The sequence below is a fragment of the Salmo salar genome, chromosome ssa27 (genome assembly GCF_905237065.1).
Source record: "Salmo salar chromosome ssa27, Ssal_v3.1, whole genome shotgun sequence".
NCBI lineage: Eukaryota > Metazoa > Chordata > Actinopteri > Salmoniformes > Salmonidae > Salmo > Salmo salar.
This window is the reverse complement of record NC_059468.1, coordinates 39,839,341-39,864,255: the sequence shown is the minus strand read 5'-3', so window position 1 is coordinate 39,864,255 and position 24,915 is coordinate 39,839,341. Positions and strand designations below refer to the sequence as shown.

The window sequence follows — 24,915 nt, the reverse complement described above, 5'->3', positions numbered from 1 at the left end:
CACACCACAAACAGGAAGTGTGTTGTCTGTTCTTACTCTATGGTGTCTTGTTGTTGTTGGAGGGACAGTAACTTTTGTTGTTGGAGGGACAGGAAGTGTGTTGTCTGTTCTTACTCTGTGGTGTCTGTTGTGTTCTTCTAGGAGGGACAGTAACCTGGTGAAGGAGGAGATTAAAACCTTCCTCAACAACCGCAGGATCTCCCAGGCCATAGTGGGACAGGTCACAGGTAAAGCAGTCATATATATATATATATATTCAGCTGAGACAGATTTGTAGTGAACCTGTGTCATCTGTTTTTAGTGTGCGGTGTTTACATTGTTTTGTATGAATATTAGTGTCTTTCCTTCTAGGATATTTTATAATGCTCTCATTTGGCTTGTAAAGTAAGCATTTCACAGTAAGGTTTACCTACACCTGTTATATTCGGCACATGTGACAAATAAGATTTGATTTGTTCCTACTCACACTCCTTCATGTGTTTCTCCTCTCCTCCCATTTTCTCCCTCCCCTATCTCCTAACTTCCTCTGCTTCTTATTTACCTTCCTCCTCCTCACTCCTCTCCTCTCCTTTCCCTAGGTATCAAATTTGATTGATCACATACACATATTTACAGATGTTATTGCAGGTGTAGTGAAATCAGTCAGTTCTGTCTCCTCACCCTAGGTATCAGAGTTACAGTGCCTTCAGAAATATGAATACCCCTTGACTTATTACACATTTTGTTGTTACAGCCTGAATTTAAAAAAATGATTACATTTTATTATTTTTTTTCTCAACCATCTACACACAATACCTCCATAATGGAAAAAGTGAAAACATGTTTTTTTTGACATTTTTGAAAAATGTATTGTAAATTGAAATACAGTATTCACTCCCCTGAGTCAATTCTTTGTAGAAGCACCTTTGGCAGTGATTACAGCTGTGAGTGTTTCTGGGGTAAATCTCTAAGAGCTTTCCACACCTGGATTGTGCAACATTTCCCGCTTTTATTATTTTCAAAAAATTCTTCTGTCTCTGTCAAATTGGTTGTTGATCAGAAATTTTGCAAGCAGATTTGTCAAAACTGTTACTTGGCCATTCAGGAACATTCACTATATTATTGGTAAGCAACTCCAGTGTAGATTTGGCCTTGTGTTTGAGGTCATTGTCCTGCTGAAAGGTGAATGAATCTCTGTGACTGAACCAGGTTTTCCCTCTAGGATTTTGCCTGTGCTTATCTCCCTATTCAGTTTTTTTCAAGATTTTTTTAATCCTGAACAACGTTTACAAGCATACCTGTAACATGATGCAGCCACCACTATGCTTGAAAATATAGAGGTACTCAGTAATGTTTTTGTATGTTTGGGGCAAACCCAATAACACTTTGTATTCAGGACATAAAGTGATTTGCTTTGCCACATTTCTTGCAGTATTACTTTAGTGCCTTGTTGCAAACAGGATGCATGTTTTGGAATACTTTTATTCTGTACTGGCTTCCTTCTTTTCACTCTGTCATTAGGTTAGTATTGTGGAGTAGCTACCATGTTGCTGATCCATCCTCAGTTTAATGGCTGTGATGAGAGGGGAAAAAACTAACTTTAAAAAATTTTTGTTAAAGTCACACATGTTGAAATCCCTGAGCGGTTTTCTTCCTCTCCGGCAATTGAGTTAGGAAGGACCCTGTATCTTTGTAGTGACTGGGTGTATTGATACACCATCCAAAGTGTAATTAATAACTTCACCATAATCAGAGGGATATTCAATGTGTGCAGTGAATGTCCCTTTGAGCAGTTACAGAGATGAGGTTAAGTAATCTTAGACACAGTTCTTGCACACAGTGAGTCCATGCAACTTATGTGACTTGTTAAGCACATTTGTACATCTGAACTAATGTAAATGAAATGAGAGGGAAAAAAATATATATGTTTTCTCACCCCTTTCCTGTGACACTCCAACTTGAGAGCAGGTGCACCCAATTTCTATCAATCATCCTTGATGTCGCTACATCTTGAAGTCCACCTGTGACTAATTGTTTTGGAAATGATTTAGAAAGAAAAACACCTGTCTGTATAATGTCCCACAGTGGACAGTGCATGTCAGAGCAGAAACTATACCATGAAGTCCAAGGAACTGTCCGTCGATCTCTGAGATAGAATTGTGATCAGGCATATATCTGGGGAATAAATAAAATATAAAACAATGTCGAGGGTGTTGAGCGTTTTCCAAGACAACCAAACTATTTCACAGTGGTCTCCGTTATTGGACAATTAAAAAAATAAATAAATAGGGAACTTCCCTAAAGCTGTCCGTCTGAGCAACCGAGCAAGAAGGACCTTGGTCGGGGAGGTGACCAAGAACCAAGTGACCACCCAGACAGAACTACAGAGTTCCTTGGCTGAGATGGGAGAACCTACCAGAAGGACAACAGTCTCTACAGTACTTCACCAATCTGGTCTTTATGGGGGAGTGGCCAAACAAGCCACGTCTGAGGAAAAATGTCAGAGCATGAGGCAAAATATTATGTGGTCTGATGACAACAACAAAAAAATCCTGAATGCAAAGCGCTATGTCTGGGAAAACCAGGCACAGCTCATTCCCCCCCCTAACAACATCCCTACCATGAAGCATGGTGGTGGCAGCATCATGCTATGGGGATGTTTTTCAGCGGCAGGGACTGGGACACTTTTTTTTAAATTTTCTTTTTTAAGGATGGATAGAACAATGAGTGGAACCAAATACGGGCATATCCATGATGAGAACCTGCTTCAGAGTGCAAACGTCCTTAGACTGGAGGAGGCGATTTAAGTTCCAACAGTACAATGACCCCAATCTAAAACAATGTTGGAATGTCTTCAGAACAAGAATGTGAAAGTCCAGATATGAATCCCATTGAAACATTTCTAAAACCATGTTTTTACTTTGTCATTATGGGGTATTGTGATGTCATTATGGGGTATTGTGTGTAGATGGGTGAGATAATAAAAAATAATGTTGAATTCAGGTTGTAACACAACAAACTGTATTAAGTCCAGTGGTATAAGTACTTTCTGAAGGCACTCTATACAGTGCATTGTGAAAGTATTCAGACCCTCTTGATTTGTTCCAAATTTTGTTGGGTTACAGCCTGACTCTAAAATGGATGGAATTGTTTATGTCCCCTCATCAATCTACACACAATACCCCATAATGACATCACAATACCCCATAATGACATCACAATACCCCATAATGACAAAGCAAAAACAGGTTTTTAGAAATTTTTGCACACTTATTACAGAAACTGATATTACATTTACATAAGTATTCAGACCCTTTACTCAGTGCTTTGTTGAAGCACCTTTGGCAGCGATTGCAGCCTCAAGTTATTTATCTTGCTCCTTCGCACCCAAGTATCTCTACTTGCACATTGATCTTCTGCACATTCTACCATTCCAGTGTTTAATTGCTATATTGTCATTACTTCACCACCATGGCCTATTTAAATAAAGATAATATAAAAAAGTATTTTTGGTTATGATGCTACAAGCTTGGCACACCTGTATTTGGGGAGTTTCTCCCATTCTTCTTGGCAGATCCTCTCAAGCTCTGTCAGGTTGGATGGGGAGCGTCGCTATTTTCAGGCCTCCAGAGATGTTCGATCAGGTTCAAGTCCGGGCTCTGGCTGGGCCACACAAGGACATTCAGAGACTTGTCCCGAAGCCATTCCTGCATTGTCTTGGCTGTGTGCTTAGGGTCGTTGTCCTGTTGGAAGGTTAACCTTTTCCCTAGTCTGAGGTCCTGAGCACTCTGGAGCAGGTTTTCAGAGTTGTGTAAAGTACTTTTACTTAAGTAGTTTTTTGGTGTATCTGTACTCCACTATCTATAGAACATCCCTACTGCCTCTTATCTGGCGGACTCACTAAACACATGCTTCGTTTGTAAATGATGTCTGAATGTTGGAGCGTGCCCCTGGTTATCTGGGAAATAAAATAAACAAGAAAATGGTGCCATCTGGTTTGCTTAAAATAAGGAATTAGAAATGATTTTTACTTTTGATACTTAAGTACAGTACCAGTCAAGTTTGGACACACCTACTCATTCAAAGCTGTCATCAAGGCAAAGGGTGAAGAAACTCAAATATAAAATGTGTTTTGATTAACACTTTTTTGGGGGGGGTTACTATATGATTCCATATGTGTTATTTCATAGTTTTGATGTCTTCACTATTATTCCACAATGTAGAAAATAGTAAAAATATTGAAAAACCCTGGAATGCATAGGCTTGTCCAAACTTTAGACTGGTAATGCATATTTAAAGCCAAATACTTTTATACTCTTACTCAAGTAGTATCTTACTGGGTGACTTTCACTTTTACTTGAGTCATTTTCTATTAATGTATTTTTTATTTTACTAAAGTATGACAATTTTGTACTTTTTCCACCACTGTTCTTTGCTCTGTTCATCTTTCCCTCGATCCTGACTAGTCTCCCAGTCCCTGCTGCTAAAAAAACATTCCCACAGCATAATGCTGCCACCACCACCATGCTTCACCGTAGGGATTACTCCAGAAGTGATGCTTAGAATTCAGGTCAAATAGTTCAATCTTGGTTTCATCAGACCAGAGAATCTTCTTTCTCATGGCCTGTCCTTTGGGTGCCTTTTGGCAAACTCCAAGCGGGCTGTCTTGTCTTTTACTGAAGAGTGGCTTCCGCCTGACCACTAGCATAAAGGCCATATTTGGTGGAGTGCTGCAGAGATGGTTGTCCTTCTGGAAGTTTCTCCCATCTCCACAGAGGAACTCTGGAGCTCTGTCAGAGTGACCATCAGGTTCTTGGTGACCTCCCTGACCAAGTCCCTTCTCCCCCAATTTTTCAGTTTGCCCGGGCGGCCAGCTCTAGGAAGAGTATTGGTGGTTTCAAGCTTCTTCCATTTAAGAATGATGGAGGCCACTGTGTTCTTGGGAACATTTCAATGCTACAAAAATGTTGGTACCCTTCCCCAGATTTGTGCCTCGACACTATCCTGTCTCAGACCTCTACGGAGAATTCCTTCAACCTCATGACTTGTTTTTTGCTCTGACAGGCATTGTCAACTGTGGGACCTTTTATATAGACAGGTGTGTGCCTTTCCAAATCATGTCCAATCAATTGAATTTACCACAGACTCCAAGTTGTAGAAACATCTCAAGGATGATCAATGGAAACAAAATGCAACCTGAGCTCAATTTTGAGTCTCATAGCAAAGGTTCTGAATACTTATGTAGATAAGTTTTTTTTTTTTTATATATAAATTTGCTAAAGAATCCTAAAAACCTGTTTTTCGCTGTCATTATGGGGTATTGTGTGTGTAGATTGAGTGGGGGGAAATTACTTAATCTATTTTAGAATAAGGCTGTAACAAAATGTGGAAATAAGTCAAGGGGTCTGAATACTTTCCGAATGTGCTGTAGAACCCCTCCCTAGGTATCAGTCCGTTATCTCCTCTCTTCTCCCTAGGCATCAGTCCGTTTATCTTCTCTCTTCTCCCTAGGTATCAGTCCGTTATCTCCTCTCTTCTCCCTAGGTATCAGTCCGTTATCTCCTCTCCTCTCCCTAGGTATCAGTCCGTTATCTCCTCTCCTCTCACTAGGTATCAGTTCGTTATCTCCTCTCTTCTCCCTAGGTATCAGTCCGTTATCTCCTCTCTTCTCCCTAGGTATCAGTCCGTTATCTCCTCTCTTCTCCCTGGGTATCAGTCCGTTATCTCCTCTCCTCTCCCTGGGTATCAGTCCGTTATCTCCTCCCTGGGTATCAGTCCGTTATCTCCTCCCTGGGTATCAGTCCGTTATCTTCTCCCTAGGTATCAGTCCGTTATCTTCTCCCTAGGTATCAGTCCGTTATCTTCTCCCTAGGTATCAGTCCGTTATCTTCTCCCTAGGTATCAGTCCGTTATCTCCTCTCCCTAGGTATCAGTTCGTTATCTCCTCTCCCTAGGTATCAGTTCGTTATCTCCTCTCCCTAGGTATCAGTCCGTTATCTCCTCTCCCTAGGTATCAGTTCGTTATCTCCTCTCCCTAGGTATCAGTCCGTTATCTCCTCTCCCTAGGTATCAGTCCGTTTTCTCCTCTCTTCTCCCTAGGCATCAGTCAGAGCTATATCTCTCAGTGGTTGCTGCAGCAGGGCTTGGAGATGAGTGACTCCAAACGCAGAGCCTTCTACCGCTGGTACCTGCTTGAGAGAAACAACCCAGGTAAGAACCAGTGTAGGAGGTGGCTAAGGGAAGGGAGAGGTTCATGTTGACTCCATTCTATTAGCTGGACTGCTGCTTGTTGTCGTCACCTTTCCCCCTCTGTCCATCCTATGTCCCGTACCGCTAATCCTGCATTGTGAATCCCCACACACACATCTCTCTGGTTCTCGAGGGCTGGAGAATTCAGTGAAGTACAGAGATCAGGAGACCGAGAGATCTATGACTGAGAGAACATATACAGTAGGATTTAAAAACACACGCCACATTTATACTTGGTGTAACGACATGTCTGTAGACAATTTAGAATGCGACAAGTGTCGCTAGTCAAAACAGCATTTAAATGACTGTCAATTTCCTTGTCGCACAGACATGGGAAAACATGTGAAGCGTCTGCAACTGTCGCAGTGTCCGTTGTCGTGGTTCGCCGGGCTGCCACGGCAACTAACACAATCATCCTGCTTTTATTTGGTCACGCTGGCAGTAAGTTATTCTGTCAGCTTGCCATTACCTTGGTAATAATGATGATGTGGGTTTATTTTCCTGTAGTAATGATTTTATAAAGTAGCTCAAGTCAAGATGTTGTCAGCTATACTCTGGTCATTATTTGAACTCTAGCTAGCTAGCTAGATACAGTGCCTTCAGAAAGTATTCATACACCTTGACTTATTTCACATTTTTGTTGTTACAGCCTGAATTCAAAATGGATTAAAAAGTTTTTTCTCTCTCAACCATCTACACACACTACCCCATAATGACAAAGTGAAAACATGTTTTTAGAAATTGATTAAAAATAAAACACTAATATACTGTTTCTTGATCAGATAAGTATTCAACCCCCTCAATCAATACATGTTAGAATCACATTTGGCAGTGATTACAGCTGTCAGTCATTCTGGGTAAATCTCTTAAGAGCTTTCCACACCTGGATTGTGCAACATTTCCCACTTTTTTATTATTTTCAAAATTCTTCAAGCTCTGTTAAATTGGTTGTTCATCATTGCTAGACAACTATTTTCAGGTCTTGCCATATATTTTCAAGAAGATTTGAGTCAAAACTGTGACTCGGCCATTCAGGAACATTCGCTGTCTTCTAGGTAAACAACTCCAGTGTAGATTTGGCTTTGTGTTTTAAGTTATTGTCCTGATGAAAGGTGAATGAATCTCCCAGAGTGTGATGGAAAGCAGACTGAACCAGGTTTTCTTCTAGGATTTTGCCTGTTCTTAGATCCATTCCGTCAGATATTTTTATCCTGAAAAACTCTCCAGTCCTTAACGATTACAAACATAACACTTTGATTTTAGGCCAACAAGTTAATTGCTTTGCCATTTTTTTTTTGCTGTTTTACTTAAAATTTTTATTTAACCTTTATTTAACTAGACAAGTCAGTTTAAGAGCAAATTCTTATTTACAATGACGGCCTACCAAAAGGCAAAAGGCCTCCTGCGGGGACAGGGGCCTGGGATTAAAAATAAATACAATATAAATAGGACAAAACACACATCACAACGAGAGAGACAACACTACATAGAGAATTCAGTGCCTTGTTGCGAACAGGATGCATGTTTTGGAATCTTTTTTTCTGTACAGGATTCCTCCTTTTATTCTGTCAATTAGGTTAGGATTGTTTAGTGACTAAAATGTTGATCCAGCCGTTAAACTGTTTATGAAGTCAGCATTGGCCTAATGCTGAAATCCCTGAGTGGTTTCCTTCATCTCCGGCAACTGCATTAGGAAGGTCACCTATATCTTTGTAGTGACTCTGTATTGATACACCATCCAAAGTGTAATTAATAACTTCACCATAATAAAAGGGATATTCAATGTCTGCTTTTTATATTTTTACCCATCTACCAATAGGTGCCCTTGTTTGCGAGGCATTGGAAAACCTCCCTGGTCTTTGTGGTTGAATCTGGGTTTGAAATTCACTGCTCGACTGAGGAACCTTACAGATAATGAAGTAGTCATTCAAAACTCATGTTAAACACTTATTGCACACAGAGTGAGTCCATGCAACTTATGTGACTTGTTAAGCACTTTTTTTTATTTTTTATTCTGAACTTATTTAGGCTTGCCATTACAAAGGTGTTGAATAATTATTAATTGAAGACATTTTCAGCTTTTAATTTAATTAATTTGTAAACATTTCTAAAAATGTAATTCCACTTTGACATAATGGGGTATTGTGTGTAGGCCAGTGACAACCAATCTCCATTTAATCCGTTTTAAATTCAGGCTGTAACACAACAAAATGTGGAAAAAGTCAAGGGGCATAAATATTTTCTGATGGCACTGTAGCTTACTAGCTAGCAACGAACCAAACCATTGTTTAGAAAATTGCTTTTAGTTGCCTAGCTTGCTAGATTGACATTTTACTGAATTTTTAAACGGATGGGGTTTATTGGTGTTGAAATAGACGGTGCCGTTTGGAGCACCGGGCCACTGTTTTGTGTTTATTCGTTGTCATAACAACAAGTTTGACCGTCGGATGACAATAGAATGTTCATGATGTCGCCACGTTATTTGTCTACACACATGTCGATAGACGACTGACTGTAAACCAGCCTTTGCTGTAGATATTAATCAATTATGTTAAAGTCATCTGGTTTGAAGTGAAACTCTAGTGGATGAGTGTGTTGTCTGTCCATCCACCTAAACCCAGGCTACAGGAACATTGTGATCCATCAAAACCCAGGCTACAGGAACATTGTGATCCATCTGAACCCAGGCTACAGGAACATTGTGATGCCTCTAAACCCAGGCTGCAGGAACATTCTGATCCATCTAGACTCAGGCTACAGGAACATTGTGACCCATCTAAACTCAGGCTACAGGAACATTGTGATCCATCTAGACCCAGGCTACAGGAACATTGCGATCCACCTAGACTCAGGCTACAGGAACATTGTGATCCATCTGAACCCAGGCTACAGGAACATTGTGATCCACCTAAACCCAGGCTACAGGAACATTGTGATCCATCTAAACCCAGGCTACAGGAACATTGTGATCCATCTGAACCCAGGCTACAGGAACATTGTGACCCATCTAGACTCAGGCTACAGGAACATTGTGACCCATCTAGACTCAGGCTACAGGAACATTGTGATCCACCTAGACTCAGGCTACAGGAACATTGTGATCCATCTGAACCCAGGCTACATGAACATTGTGATCCACCTAAACCCAGGCTACAGGAACATTGTGACCCATCTAAACCCAGGCTACAGGAACATTGTGATCCACCTAAACCCAGGCTACAGGAACATTGTGACCCATCTGAACCCAGGCTACAGGAACATTGTGACCCACCTGAACCCAGGCTACAGGAACATTGTGATCCACCTAAACCCAGGCTACAGGAACATTGTGATCCATCTAGACTCAGGCTACAGGAACATTGTGATCCATCTAGACTCAGGCTACAGGAACATTGTGATCCATCTAGACTCAGGCTACAGGAACATTGTGATCCATCTGAACCCAGGCTACAGGAACATTGTGATCCATCTGAACCCAGGCTACAGGAACATTGTGACCCATCTAGACTCAGGCTACAGGAACATTGTGATCCACCTAGACTCAGGCTACAGGAACATTGTGATCCATCTGAACCCAGGCTACAGGAACATTGTGACCCATCTGAACCCAGGCTACAGGAACATTGTGATCCATCTAGACTCAGGCTACAGGAACATTGTGATCCATCTGAACCCAGGCTACAGGAACATTGTGATCCATCTGAACCCAGGCTACAGGAACATTGTGATCCACCTGGACCCAGGCTACAGGAACATTGTGATCCATCTGAACCCAGGCTACAGGAACATTGTGATCCATCTAGACTCAGGCTACAGGAACATTGTGATCCATCTAGACTCAGGCTACAGGAACATTGTGACCCATCTGAACCCAGGCTACAGGAACATTGTGATCCATCTGAACCCAGGCTACAGGAACATTGTGATCCATCTAGACTCAGGCTACAGGAACATTGTGATCCATCTGAACCCAGGCTACAGGAACATTGTGATCCATCTGAACCCAGGCTACAGGAACCTTGTGACCTCATAAGAAGTCAACAATAAACATCCACACAGACCAATGTATAGATGCACTAGAAGTGTTTTGAAAATGAAATTGTTTGCTCAATTCTACATCAGTGAAGACATTAGCCTAACTATTACAATGTTTAATCTGTCACTTTAGTGCTTCACTGGTATGTCACATGAGTAAAATGCATGAAAATAAGCCTTCATGAACAATCTACCTACCCCTCCCTTCTTCATGCCATCCCCCTGTCCTCTCGTCCCTTCTTCCCCAAGCATTGCTGATGCTGCTTCTGTGTGGTTCTCAATCCTGATCCTGGAAAGGTAGAATTCCGGTGCTGGTTTTCATTCCTACATGGCTAACAGGCTAACCATAATAACCCCATCTCTAATACTAACAATGATGCTAATTCTGGATCCTAATGCTAACATGTTGCCTTTCTCTATGCCTTTCTACCTGGTGGGCACTTCATTACTACACTTTTGGACCTGTCCACGGTTTACCTATTCAGAACAGTAATCTCAAAGTTTCTCTTGTTAACTTGACTAACACATTGTGGCCACAAAAATGATTGGATGAGGTCAGTAAGATTCAGTTATAAAACGTAATGTTAAAAAATAAATAAAACTAAAAGTAATGTCTGGCCTGGCATTTTAATGAACGACATTCCTATTGATAGACATACAAACAGACTTCTGTTAACTCGAGGCCTAAATCTTAAACCAATATTGCCCAAACTCCTGTATGTCTACCTAGATACGTCTGTGGCCTGACCTGACCACTGGTTTGGTTTTGTCCTTAATGAAGGGCTGAGATGGAGTGAAAGCCAGCACGGCCCGGCGGGTCTGGGCCCAGGGCTCTGTGGTCTTGGCCAGGGGTTGGGCCAGAACCCGGGCTCTGGACCCGCCAGGGGAGGGGACAGAGACGTCACAGGGATGGTGGGAAACGCTACTACGGGCGCCACAGCCGCGGCCACTACCACCTGGGGCAGACAGAGAGAGCTGCTGATGCACCTCCTCCCATGGTACACTGCTGCCGCACAGCAGGCACAGCCAGGTAACAGCCAGGTAACAGCCAGGTAACAGCCAGGTAACAGCAAGCCCCCCCCTGCCCACTCATGCCCATAACAGGCAACCACTCTACAGGGCTCAACCCTCCCTCTCTCTCCTCAGTTCTGTCTGTGGCTGTTCAGGAACGAGGCAGGCAACGTTTTTACTAGTCCAGGTTTTAGGTCAAGCTCCAACTCTTTTGAGTTCCATTACCAAAGTAAAAAAAAAGAAAAAAGAAACTGCAGCCCTCAGTGACCCGTGTCTCTCTGGTACATCCTGTCATCACATAGCCTGCATGCCTGTCTTTGTGTCCACTTTGTGCCTTCCCACTGTCAGTCCGAGGGATGTCATGTATCCTAAAAGTGACCAAATCCTTATTAAAATACAACAGTCATGTGATTGAACCATCACTTCTTTCTCATACAGTGGGGGGGGGAGTATTTGATCCCCTGCTGATTTTGTACGTTTGCCCACTGACAAAGAAAGGATCAGTCTATAATTTTAATAGTAGGTTTATTTGAACAGTGAGAGACAGAATAACAACAACAAAAATCCAGAAAAACACATGTCAAAAACTATTTGCATTTTAATGAGGGAAATAAGTATTTGACCCCTCTGCAAAACATGACTGAGTACTTGGTAGCAAAACCCTTGTTGGCAATAACAGAGGTCAGACGTTTCTTGTAGGTGGCCACCAGGTTTGCACACATCTCAGGAGGGATTTTGTCCCACTCCTCTTTGAAGATCTTCTCCAAGTCATTAAGGTTTCGAGGTTGACGTTTGGCAACTCGAACCTTCAGCTCCCTCCACAGATTTTCTATGAGATTAAGGTCTGGAGACTGGCTAGGCCACTCCAGGACCTTAATGTGCTTCTTCTTGAGCCACTCCTTTGTTGCCTTGGCCGTGTGTTTTGGGTCATTGTCATGCTGGAATACCCATCCACGACCCATTTTCAATGCCCTACCTGAGGGAAGGAGGTTCTCACCCAAGATTTGACGGTACATGGCCCCGTCCATCGTCCCTTTGATGCGGTGAAGTTGTCCTGTCCCTTTAGCAGAAAAACACCCCCAAAGCATAATGTTTCCACCTCCATGTTTGATGGTGGGGATGGTGTTCTTGGGGTCATAGGCAGCATTCCTCCTCCTCCAAACATGTTGAGTTGATGCCAAAAAACTCAATTTTGGTCTCATCTGACCACAACACTTTTACCTGTTGTCCTCGGAATCATTCAGATGTTCATTGGCAAACTTCAGACGGGCATGTACAGTGCCTTGCGAAAGTATTCGGCCCCCTTGAACTTTTCGACCTTTTGCCACATTTCAGGCTTCAAACATAAAGATATAAAACTGTAATTTTTTGTGAAGAATCAACAACAAGTGGGACACAATCATGAAGTGGAACGAAATTTATTGGATATTTCAAACTTTTTTAACAAATAAAAAACAGAAAGATTGGGCGTGCAAAATTATTCAGCCCCCTTGTCTTGTTGGTTAATACTTTGTAGCGCCACCTTTTGCTGCGATTACAGCTGTAAGTCGCTTGGGGTATGTCTCTATCAGTTTTGCACATCGAGAGACTGAAATTCTTGCCCATTCCTCCTTGCAAAACAGCTCGAGCTCAGTGAGGTTGGATGGAGAGCGTTTGTGAACAGCAGATTTCAGTTCTTTCCACAGATTCTCGATTGGATTCAGGTCTGGACTTTGACTTGGCTATTCTAACACCTGGATATGTTAATTTGTGAACCATTCCATTGTAGATTTTGCTTTATGTTTTGGATCATTGTCTTGTTGGAAGACAAATCTCCGTCCCAGTCTCAGGTCTTTTGCAGACTCCATCAGGTTTTCTTCCAGAATGGTCCTGTATTTGGCTCCATCCATCTTCCCATCAATTTTAACCATCTTCCCTGCCCCTGCTGAAGAAAAGCAGGCCCAAACCATGATGCTGCCACCACCATGTTTGACAGTGGGGATGGTGTGTTCAGGGTGATGAGCTGTGTTGCTTTTACGCCAAACATAACGTTTTGCATTGTTGCCAAAAAGTTCGATTTTGGTTTCATCTGACCAGAGCACCTTCTTCCACATGTTTGGTGTGTCTCCCAGGTGGCTAGTGGCAAACTTTAAACAACACTTTTTATTGATATCTTTAAGAAATGGCTTTCTTCTTGCCACTCTTCCATAAAGGCCAGATTTGTGCAGTATACGACTGATTGTTGTCCTATGGACAGAGTCTCCCACCTCAGCTGTAGATCTCTGCAGTTCATCCAGAGTGATCATGGGCCTCTTGGCTGCATCTCTGATCAGTCTTCTCCTTGTATGAGCTGAAAGTTTAGAGGGACGGCCGGGTCTTCGTAGATTTGGAGTGGTCTGATACTCCTTCGATTTCAATATTATCGCTTGCACAGTGCTCCTTGGGATGTTTAAAGCTTGGGAAATCTTTCTGTATCCAAATCCGGCTTTAAACTTCTCCACAACAGTATCTCGGACCTGCCTGGTGTGTTCCTTGTTCTTCATGATGCTCTCTGCGCTTTAAACGGACCTCTGAGACTATCACAGAGCAGGTGCATTTATACGGAGACCTGATTGCACACAGGTGGATTCTATTTATCATCATTAGTCATTTAGGTCAACATTGGATCATTCAGAGATCCTCACTGAACTTCTGGAGAGAGTTTGCTGCACTGAAAGTAAAGGGGCTGAATAATTTTGCACGGCCAATTTTTCAGTTTTTTATTTGTTAAAAAAGTTTGAAATATCCAATAAATTTCGTTCCACTTCATAATTGTGTCCCATTTGTTGTTGATTCTTTACAAAAAATTACAGTTTTATATCTTTATGTTTGAAGCCTGAAATGTGGCAAAAGGTCGAAAAGTTCAAGGGGGCCGAATACTTTCGCAAGGCACTGTATATGTATTCTTGAGCAGGGGGACCTTGCGGGCGCTGCAGGATTTCAGTCCTTCATGGCGTAGTGTGTTACCAATTGTTTTCTTGGTGACTATGGTCCCAGCTGCCTTGAGATCATTGACAAGATCCTCCCGTGTAGTTCTGGGCTGATTCCTCACCGTTTTCATGATCATTGCAACTCCACGAGGTGAGATCTTGCATGGAGCCCCAGGCCGAGGGAGATTGACAGTTCTTTTGTGTTTCTTCCATTTGCGAATAATCGCACCAACTGTTGTCACCTTCTCACCAAGCTGCTTGGCGATGGTCTTGTAGCCCATTCCAGCCTTGTCTAGGTCTACAATCTTGTCCCTGACATCCTTGGAGAGCTCTTTGGTCTTGGCCATAGTGGAGAGTTTGGAATCTGATTGATTGATTGATTGATTGCTTCTGTGGACAGGTGTCATTTTTTACAGGTAGCAAACTGCGGTTAGGAGCACTCCCTTTAAGAGTGTGCTCCTAATCTCAGCTCGTTGCCTGTATAAAAGACACCTGGGAGCCAGAAATCTTTCTGATTGAGAGGGGGTCAAATACTTATTTCCCTCATTAAAATGCAAATCAATTTATAACATTTCTGACATGCGTTTTTTCTGGATATTTTTGTTGTTATTCTGTCTCTCACTGTTCAAATAAACCTACCATTAAAATTATAGACTGATCCTTTCTTTGTCAGTGGGCAAACGTACAAAATCAGCAGGGGATCTAATATTTTTTCCCCCCACTGTAACTAATAGTTACAATGGGTTACTTTATCTGATGTTTAAGCTTCCTCCCTCACCTTCCCTCACTACCCTCTCTCACTCCCTCTCTCACCTCCCTCCCTCTTGCTCACCTTCCTCCTTCTCTAACTCCCTCCCTCCCCCTCTCACCTTCCCCCTCCCTTCCTTCTTCCCCTCTCACCTTCCTCTCTCACCTCTTTCTCTCACATCCCTCTCTCGCCACCTCCCCCTCTCTCTCCACCTCCCCCTCTGGCCACCTCCCCCTCTCCTGCATTCCCTTTCTCTCTCCACCTCCCCCTCTCCTCCCTTCCCTTTCTCTCGCCACCTCCCCCTCTCCTCCCTTACCTTTCTCTCGCCACCTCCCCCTCTCGTTACGGCCCATCTAGGGGCTACCCTGTCGATGCGCTCCCTGGTGAAGGAGGAGCCTGATTGGAGGACGGGGGTCAGCCCCGGGGAGAGGGGCGGGATGGTGGGCGGTCCTCTGAGGCTGCGGAGGGGAAGCAGGTTCACCTGGAGGAAGGAGTGCCAGTCAATCATGGAGAGGTGAGCCAATCAAAGAGCTCCAATTGGATTGGGTATCCATTACAATAGTGGTGCATTGTTTTCCATTTGACTAGCCAACTTTCTGCTTATGGAGAAAGAGCTTTATAAATACATTTAAATCATTATCTATGTTGACACACACCTGGAAGAAAAGCACACTCAGTGACTGCTATTTACTCAAATAAAGTCAATCTAAACAAAATAAAGAAACTAATAATAAAGTACAAATACTGTTGTAGAGTTAACCTCTCTAGGGTAGGTGGGACGAAATCGTCCCGCACTATTCAACAGCCAGTGACACATCAGAGCGCCAAATTTAAAACCACAATGTCATAATTCAAAGTTCTCAAACATAGGACTATTTTACACCATTTGAAAGATAAGACTCTCGTTAATCTAACCACACTGTCCGATTTCCAAAAGGCTTTACAGCGAAAGCAAAACATTAGATTATGTTAGGAGAGTACATAGTCAGAAATAACCACACAGCCATTTTTCAAGCAAGCATATATGTCACAAAAAACAAAAACACAGCTAAATGCAGCACTAACCTTTGATCTTCATCAGATGACACTCCTAGGACATTGTTATACAATACATGTATGTTTTGTTCAATCAAGTTCATATTTATATCAAAAACCAGCTTTTTACATTAGCATGTGATGTTCAGAACTAGCAACTAGCATACACACCGCAAACTTACGGTGAATTTACTTAATTACTCACGATTAACGTTCACAAAATACATAATTATTTTAGGAATTATAGATACAGAACTCCTTCATGCAATCGCGGTGTCAGATTTTAAAATAGCTTTTCGGCGAAAGCACATTTTGCAATATTCTGAGTAGATAGCCCGGCCATCACGGCTAGCTAATTTGACACCCACCAAGTTTGGCCCTCACCAAACTCAGATTTACTATAATAAAAATTGGATTACCTTTGCTGTTCTTCATCAGAATGCACTCCCAGGACTTCTACTTCAACAACAAATGTTGTTTTGGTTCCAAATAATCCATAGTTATATTGAAATAGCTCCGTTTTGTTCGTGCGTTGAGGTCAGTATCCGGTATCCGAAGGGTGACACGCGGGCGCATTTCGTGACAAAAAATTTCAAAATATTCCATTACCGTACTTTGAAGCATGTCAAACGCTGTTTAAAATAAATTTTTATGCGATTTTTCTCGTAAAATAGCGATAATATTCCAACCGGGCGACGTTGTATTCGTTCAAACACTGAAAGAAAAAAATGGAGTAGTCTCGTGCACGCGCGCTCCAGTGTCATTGTTCTCAGCAGGACCACTCACAAAAACTGTTTTTCGCCCAGAGACTGCAGAGCTCTCATTCCACTTTCTGGCGCCTTCTGAGAGCCAATGAAAGCCTTAGAAAATGTCACGTTACAGCAGAGATGCTGTATTTTTGATAGAGATGCCCTAGAAGGACAACAAATTGTCAGACAGGGCACTTCCTGCATGGAATCCTCTCAGGTTTTGGCCTGCCATATGAGTTCTGTTATACTCACAGCCACCATTCAAACAGTTTTAGAAACTTTTGTGTTTTCTATCCAAATCTACTAATTATATGCATATTCTCATTTCTGGGTAAGAGTAGTAACCAGTTTAAATCGGGTACGTTTTTTATCCGGCCGTGAAAATACTGCCCCCTATCCCAAACAGGTTAAAGAGATACATCTATAGCTGGAGGGGATGGTATAGGAAATTTCTGTCTTATTGTTAATAGTGGAGAACTTTCCTTAAACTAGAGGACATCATGTTACATTTTCAACAATGTTTCAATATTCAAATTCGCTGTCCCCAACTGTCCCATAGTAATGAACATGTCGGGACGAGACAGACAGGCAGCGTTTCGCAGCCAGTCAAAATCATGAATCAGCTGGCCTAATTTTTCTGGATATATGCAAAGAAATGTCAATTGGGGAAAAAAAGGTCCAATGAAACGAAGTGCAGCTAGTTTGCAGTCTTTCCAGCTTCAGTTTGAAGTGATTGTGTTAGTTGTGTTGTTTGCTAGTTCCTCTGAACAACAGTGTCCTGCCGAGAGAGTACATTTTCTATGTCAGGTGAAATTGCGCCTCATTAGCTCATTGTTATGGATTTATCCAAATAAATGTCACTAGAAAACAGCTTAAACAAATACAAATGCAGCTACTTTTATTCTGGCTACACTTTTAGACGTGACTGTAAGTTAGCCATAGTTGGATAGCTAGCTAGCAAGCAAGGGATAAGAGCGTTGCCAGCCAGTATGGCAATGGAACATTCAGAATGAACGACTGGGTTGCGTCCATAGATACAGAACAAAAAGACTGAACGACTGGGTCCATAGATACAGAACAAAAAGACTGAACGACTGGGTCCATAGATACAGAACAAAAAGACTGAACGACTGGGTCGCGTCTCTGGTAACCAAACCATTACAACGAACGACCAGCCGGCTTGGGTAGTAACCCTAGATTTGTGTCGGGACTTTATCTTGTGGAAGGATGAAATAGTAGGAATAAATTCATCAAAATATTTTATATATCAATCATTATTTGAATATGTTGATAACTCGTTGTATAAAAGTGATAATGCCATGGAAGCCGGTGTTTGGAGGACATATTGGCACGTTTGCCGGCCCGAGACGATAAATCCTCCAAACACAGGCTTCTCTGACATTATCACTTCAATCATCTACTGTCATTTATTTAGGCAGCTGTCTTGTTTACTATAGAATGAGCTAGAAACAAGGTTGAAGTGTTATTTTTTTATTTAACATGTTTTCATGTTTCGTTTGACACGATTCATGTTCATTGGACATTTTTGTTTTAAACATTTCACATGGTTCTCGTTTATTTTCCTGTGTATCCCGGGGTTGAAAACAACAGACATCTGAAACAGTTGACATTGTTTTACGAGCTTTGAAGTTTTAATTTTATTACACACATTTATTACATGTTAACTTTTATGTATGAAAATATTTGATGAATAAAGGTACTATTTTGTATATTTGTTATGATACGGATTTGTATCGTAGGTGAAATATTGCAAATATTGCAAGACAATGTTAGTCAACCATTATTCAGTGGAATGGGTAAGAAGGTTAATGCCTCAACTTCCTGGGACAAGATCAGTCTAGTGTATCAAAATACGTTTTTTAATAAATACTCCTCTGGGAACACATTGTACACACAATATTGTACATGTATGTCTTTTGCCCAAATTCAATGAATACGAATCTGTGTCAACATAGATATCACAGTATTCGGACAATTCAGACATGGGGTTAAATCCATCATGCTGAGATTCCTGTTAATTCATTACAAATACATGTCAGGAGACCGATCCAAAACTGGTCTAATCACAATTACTGCAGTGGTCAACAAACTTTTTCCTGGAGAGCTATGGGCTTTTGTTCTACCCCTACACTGATTATTAGCGGTTGAGGCTATTGATTTTAGTTGTTATTGATGTCATGACAAGATATTTCCCATCATGGCCTTTGTAATACATCTGTTTTAGAAACTGGTGTTCTTTATAACGTAATTGTAACCTATTAAAAAAGCCAAGTACATCCTAAGTATAAGAATGATCTTTGTCGCACTGTTTCCCGACGCAGTCGACTCTGCTTCCTGTGATGTTTCTAAGCAGAGGTCACTCTCAGTAATGAGAACACACAGGCACGTAGACCACCCCACACTGTCACATAGCTCTATGGATTACGCAATGCCACTGCAGTGCTGCTTCTCTATATGGGCTAGTTTACACTCCCGTCCCGCTGAAGGGCGATACTGTAGGTTAGTGTGATGGAGGAAGGGTGGGGTGTAAGTGCTCCTGCTGTTTATTTGTAAAGGGAAGCTGTTATTATTCAGACAGGGAAATGGAGGGAAAGGAGGAAGATGGAGGGTGGAGTAAGTGGTGCAATAAATCTTTGTTTATGTAAAATGAAGTTGTTTTTTATTTATTGCCTAGAAGTGGAGAGAAACGGATAGTGAAAACAGTGCTGAATGTAATCCACCTAATGTGTCCCATTAATCTACTGTACTATTTCAATGAGAGTGTCTGATTGGTTAGCGATGCAGTCAGGGATCTTTTAAGCACTTACACATTTGTAACCTATACAAATTGCACTTTTTTTTTTTTTTTTAGATGACGTAGTACACAATTTTCAGGGACCCGTTTTAGCTCGTGAGCTCTACTTTCAAACGATACAAAACTACTGGCTGAAATGCTACAAAACTACTGGCTGAAATGCTACAAAACTACTGGCTGAAATGCTACAAAACTACTGGCTGAAATGCTACAAAACTACTGGCTGAAATGCTACAAAACTACTGGCTGAAATGCTACAAAACTACTGGCTGAAATGCTACAAAACTACTGGCTGAAATGCTACAAAACTACTGGATCATCACTTTAATAGCCGTGGGTGAGGCTAATCTAGCTGGATGTTTTCTCCTTCCTTCCTCCATTAGTGATGCTCCAGAGCTTTGTAGCGTTTCGGCCAGTAGCGTTTCGGCCAGTAGCTTTGTAGCGTTTCGGCCAGTAGCTTTGTAGCGTTTCGGTCAGTAGCTTTGTAGCGTTTCGGCCAGTAGCTTTGTAGCGTTTCGGCCAGTAGCTTTGTAGCGTTTCGGCCAGTAGCTTTGTAGCGTTTCGGCCAGTAGCTTTGTAGCGTTTCGGCCAGTAGCTTTGTAGCGTTTCGGCCAGTAGCGTTTCGGCCAGTAGCGTTTCGGCCAGTAGCTTTGTAGCGTTTCGGCCAGTAGCTTTGTAGCGTTTCGGCCAGTAGCTTTGTAGCGTTTCGGCCAGTAGCGTTTCGGCCAGTAGCTTCGTAGCGTTTCGGCCAGTAGCGTTTCGGCCAGTAGCTTTGTAGCGTTTCGGCCAGTAGTTTTGTAGCGTTTCGGCCAGTAGCGTTTCGGCCAGTAGCTTTGTAGCGTTTCGGCCAGTAGCTTTGTAGCGTTTCGGCCAGTAGCGTTTCGGTCAGTAGCTTTGTAGCGTTTCGGCCAGTAGTAGCTTCTGATTGGTTAATGCCATGGGTGGGGGGGTTGTCTAACACTCTTCTTATTGGCTGGTTGTTGTGTCTGTCAGTTTCTTCATGGAGAACCAGTACCCTGATGAAGCGAAGAGAGAGGAGATCGCTAACGCCTGCAACTCAGTCATCCAGAAACCTGGTCAGTTTCGTTCAAGCACAGCCCACCAACACCCCTGTAACCAATGTCTTTATTCTTAACCCAATTATCATGAATTCATATCTACCTTTTTCCTTATGCCCCTTTTAAACAACCTGTTATTTTAATACCAATTAAGTCCTATGTTCAAAAGGTTCACCAAATTTCACCTATTCACTTGTCCATCTCTCCTCTGTCACTATTACCCAGGATGCAAGCTGTCCGAGTTTGAGCGTGTCACGGCTCTGAAGGTGTACAACTGGTTCGCCAACCGCCGGAAAGAGATGAAGAGACGGGCTAATATAGGTGAGAATCTCAAATACCAAAACACTCTCCTATCCCTAACACCCAGGCACATTCGGGTAGACCTGAAAGCATTGGATAGGTATCAGCACTATGATAAGAGTTCAACGTTAGCCATTGTTAGGCTAGCTGGAATATCTATTTTCCGATGTAGGAGATGTATCTACTGGTAGAGGGGCTACATGTATCTACTGGTAGAGGGGCTACATGTTACTAGACGTGTATCTACTGGTAGAGGGGCTACTGGTAGAGGGGCTACATGTATCTACTGGTAGAGGGGCTACTGGTAGAGGGGCTACTGGTAGAGGGGCGACATGTATCTACTGGTAGAGGGGCGACATGTATCTACTGGTAGAGGGGCTACATGTATCTACTGGTAGAGGGGCTACTGGTAGAGGGGCTACTGGTAGAGGGGCGACATGTATCTACTGGTAGAGGGGCGACATGTATCTACTGGTAGAGGGGCTACTGGTAGAGGGGCTACTGGTAGAGGGGCTACTGGCAGAGGGGCTACATGTATCTACTGGTAGAGGGGCTACTGGTAGAGGGGCGACATGTATCTACTGGTAGAGGGGCTACTGGCAGAGGGGCTACTGGCAGAGGGGCTACATGTATCTACTGGTAGAGGGGCTACTGGTAGAGGGGCGACATGTATCTACTGGTAGAGGGGCGACATGTATCTACTGGTAGAGGGGCTACATGTATCTACTGGTAGAGGGGCGACATGTATCTACTGGTAGAGGGGCTACTGGTAGAGGGGCTACATGTATCTACTGGTAGAGGGGCTACTGGTAGAGGGGCTACATGTATCTACTGGTAGAGGTGCTACATGTATCTACTGGTAGAGGGGCTACATGTATCTACTGGTAGAGGGGCTACTGGTAGAGGGGCTACATGTATCTACTGGTAGAGGGGCTACTGGTAGAGGGGCTACTGGCAGAGGGGCTACATGTATCTACTGGTAGAGGGGCTACTGGTAGAGGGGCTACTGGTAGAGGGGCTACTGGTAGAGGGGCTACTGGTAGAGGGGCTACGTGTATCTACTGGTAGAGGGGCTACTGGTAGAGGGGCTACTGGTAGAGGGGCTACGTGTATCTACTGGTGGAGGGGCTACTGGTAGAGGGGCTACGTAGAGCTACTGGTAGAGGGGCTACATGTATCTACTGGTAGAGGGGCTACGTGGAGCTACTGGTAGAGGGGCTACATGTATCTACTGGTAGAGGAGCTACTGGTAGAGGGGCTACGTGGAGCTACTGGTAGAGGGGCTACATGTTGCTTGACACTGTAGTGGATATAGGACAGCATTTCCCTTTCTCTTTCCCTGTTTATACCCTTTTTGTCTGCTTTCTTTTTCCTCCTTCCTTTTCCCTCTCGCCTTCTCCCCGTCAGAGGCAGCCATCTTGGAGAGTCATGGTATCGAGGTTCCAAGCCCGAGCTGTCAATCCAATGGTGAGGAGATGGAACCACAGGACTTCGCAGAGCAAGTGAATCAACGATTCATTGAGCAGGTGAGTCAGTGTGGACCTGGAGTGTAGACCTCAGTTCATCTTTCAAATCACCCACGTGGGTATATGCTCCTAAAAACCAATGAGTAGATAGGAGAGGTGGGACTTGTAGTGTGAGCTGTTTGGATGAAATGATTGAGTAACATGTATGTTTACATTTTATTTTGCGGGATACGTAACGCGGACTGTCTGGTCAGCATGAGTACAATAAAATCTTATCTTTTTCCTTTTACAGGAAGAGATCTCTTCCAGGAAGGACCTTGATCTACAAGACACCTCCTCATTGGCTGCCGTCGAGGTCCTTCCCCCTCCAAGCCCCACCCCTCAGGTTCTGGAACAGAAAGCTGACGAATCGAAGAGAGAGACAGTGGACGAGGAGTGACCAATGGGAGAGCGTGGATTTGAATATATAACGGAATATTTAAAAATAATAATAATAATAGATGCTCTGAATGTCTTCAAGGGATATGACAAGTCAGAGTTAATTGTTGAAAAGGGTGCTATAGCTCTCGGTGCCTCTAAGTGGTAGGGAGGCCACTGTCTATACAGTAATCATGCTTTATAGTAATGCCAATATTTATCTCTATCTCTCTATGTAGTGCATTCCAAGACCAGTCTTAAACGAAAGACGACTCCTTATAAAAGAATAGGGGTCTAAGTGGTTAAATCCTCTAGAAGTTCAACAGCCTTTTAACGTTTTCTTTGCTACTTGCTTTTTTAATTTTTTTAAAGGTTTTGACGAGTGGTTGTGTAATAATGGACTGGAGTGGGAACTGAACGTTTTGAACCTGCAGGTCAGGTGTGTTTGATGAGAAGGTGAAGACGGGTGTGTTTGGTTGAGGCGAGTTGATTTTAGATTTTTTTTTGTTGGTGTGACGATAAGTGTTTCCGATAATATCAGCGTGATAATATCAGCCTTCTCTGCTCGCTTGAATGTCTTTGACCCGATCTTAGGAAAACTTGTTAGACTTTTTTGGGGATCAATCAATCAAGTAGTCCGGTCAGTTGTTAAGAGTCCAACCCTGAGGGACAAATGGAATCTCAGGTAAACCCAAAGATGGTGGATGATAACGAATCACACGTTTCTCTCTCTAATAAGCTTGTTCAAAAGGAATGTTTCCTATTATATGTTGACTGTTTCTGCAACAACAACAAACATCTGTATTCTGTCTTAATTGTAATGTCAGCAAGCCAAACTAAAGAGTTTAATTTACTACGCTTCCTTATGGTCGTCTTTCCTCAACAAATGTTGATTGATCAAATGAACATTTTTTTTTTATTATTCATAAGTAGCGAAATAATAATGAGTTTCTCTTATCGACATGAACCACTAGTCCTCCGAACCCATCGAAAAGCTAGACTGTACTCAAAAGTCTAGTCTGGTTTGGGTTATAAAAACAAAAAAAGATCTTCAAGGCCACATAAAATTATTATTATTATTATTAAGGTTGTTAATCATGACTTGTAAATGTATCTGTGTTATAAGCAGCACCTTCTTTTAGAATAAGATCATCATTTATATATATATATATATATATATATATATATATATGTACTGAGTGACAGAAAGCTTCCCTTCCTGCTCATTCCTTTTAATCCAGATAGTTCCAAGAAGAAGAGCTTTATTAATGTGCTTTCATGTTCATTTGATGTCAGCTGTGTGCTCCCCGGTCATAAAAAAAAAAGATTGCTAGCTGATAATGTTACAAGTATGATTATAAATGAACATGTAAGCATGAAAGCCTCTGAATTTAAATGGAGAGTGATTGGGGAGCACTTTATTTCACATATGGATTTTACAGTTCTCCCCTAGCCCAAGGCCTTAATGCTTGTCATACTCACAGGGCTGAATTGTAACTTTAGATAAACATAGCGAACTCTGTGACCTCTGCCTAAATCATGCATTGAAGTCAATGGGAGAGATATGCAAGTAAAGTGCACAGACAGACCCCAAGTCCAGGGCTCACTTAAAAGTAAAAAGTCCCATTTGAGACTTCCCTGGTTAAATGAAGGATGAATAAATAAAAAGTTAGGATTCAGCCCTAAGATCAGGGGTGTCAAACTCATTCCATGGAAGACCTAGTGCAGTGTTTCCCAAACTTGGTCCTTGGGACTCCAAAGGGTCCCCGTGTTGGATTTTTCTCAAATGCTACACAGCTGATTCAAATGATCTTTAGTAGGGTTCCTTACTGAGACCTGGACAACCAGGTGAGGGGAGTTCCTTACTGAGATCTAGACAACCAGGTGAGGGGAGTTCCTTACCGAGACTAGACAACCAGGTGAGGGGAGTTCCTTACTGAGACCTAGACAACCAGGTGAGGGAGTTCCTTACTGAGATCTAGACAACCAGGTGAGGGGAGTTCCTTACTGAGACCTAGACAACCAGGTGAGGGGAGTTCCTTACTGAGACCTAGACAACCAGGTGAGATGAGTTCCTTACTGAGACCTGGACAACCAGGTGAGAG

At 42.5% G+C, this 24,915-nt stretch overlaps 1 protein-coding gene across 7 annotated transcripts in view; it reads left to right on the top strand.

Annotated features, from left to right (window-relative positions):
- LOC106589083 (homeobox-containing protein 1) overlaps nucleotides 1-23,663 on the top strand; it is a 28,991-nt gene extending 5,328 nt beyond the window's left edge. For 5 of the 7 annotated variants that reach the window (XM_014178761.2, XM_014178760.2, XM_014178762.2 and 2 more), the window contains 8 exons: nucleotides 142-227; nucleotides 6,079-6,189; nucleotides 11,045-11,293; nucleotides 15,328-15,484; nucleotides 20,563-20,645; nucleotides 20,853-20,948; nucleotides 22,335-22,453; nucleotides 22,686-23,663. In XM_014178761.2, coding sequence (XP_014034236.2) covers nucleotides 142-227; nucleotides 6,079-6,189; nucleotides 11,045-11,293; nucleotides 15,328-15,484; nucleotides 20,563-20,645; nucleotides 20,853-20,948; nucleotides 22,335-22,453; nucleotides 22,686-22,832 — 1,048 coding nt within the window. In that variant the 3' untranslated portion in view covers nucleotides 22,833-23,663. The remainder of the gene's footprint in view (nucleotides 1-141; nucleotides 228-6,078; nucleotides 6,190-11,044; nucleotides 11,294-15,327; nucleotides 15,485-20,562; nucleotides 20,646-20,852; nucleotides 20,949-22,334; nucleotides 22,454-22,685) is intronic. The other 2 variants (XM_014178766.2, XM_045709823.1) reach the window with 2 other exon arrangements.
- Nucleotides 23,664-24,915: the final 1,252 nt, after the last annotated feature.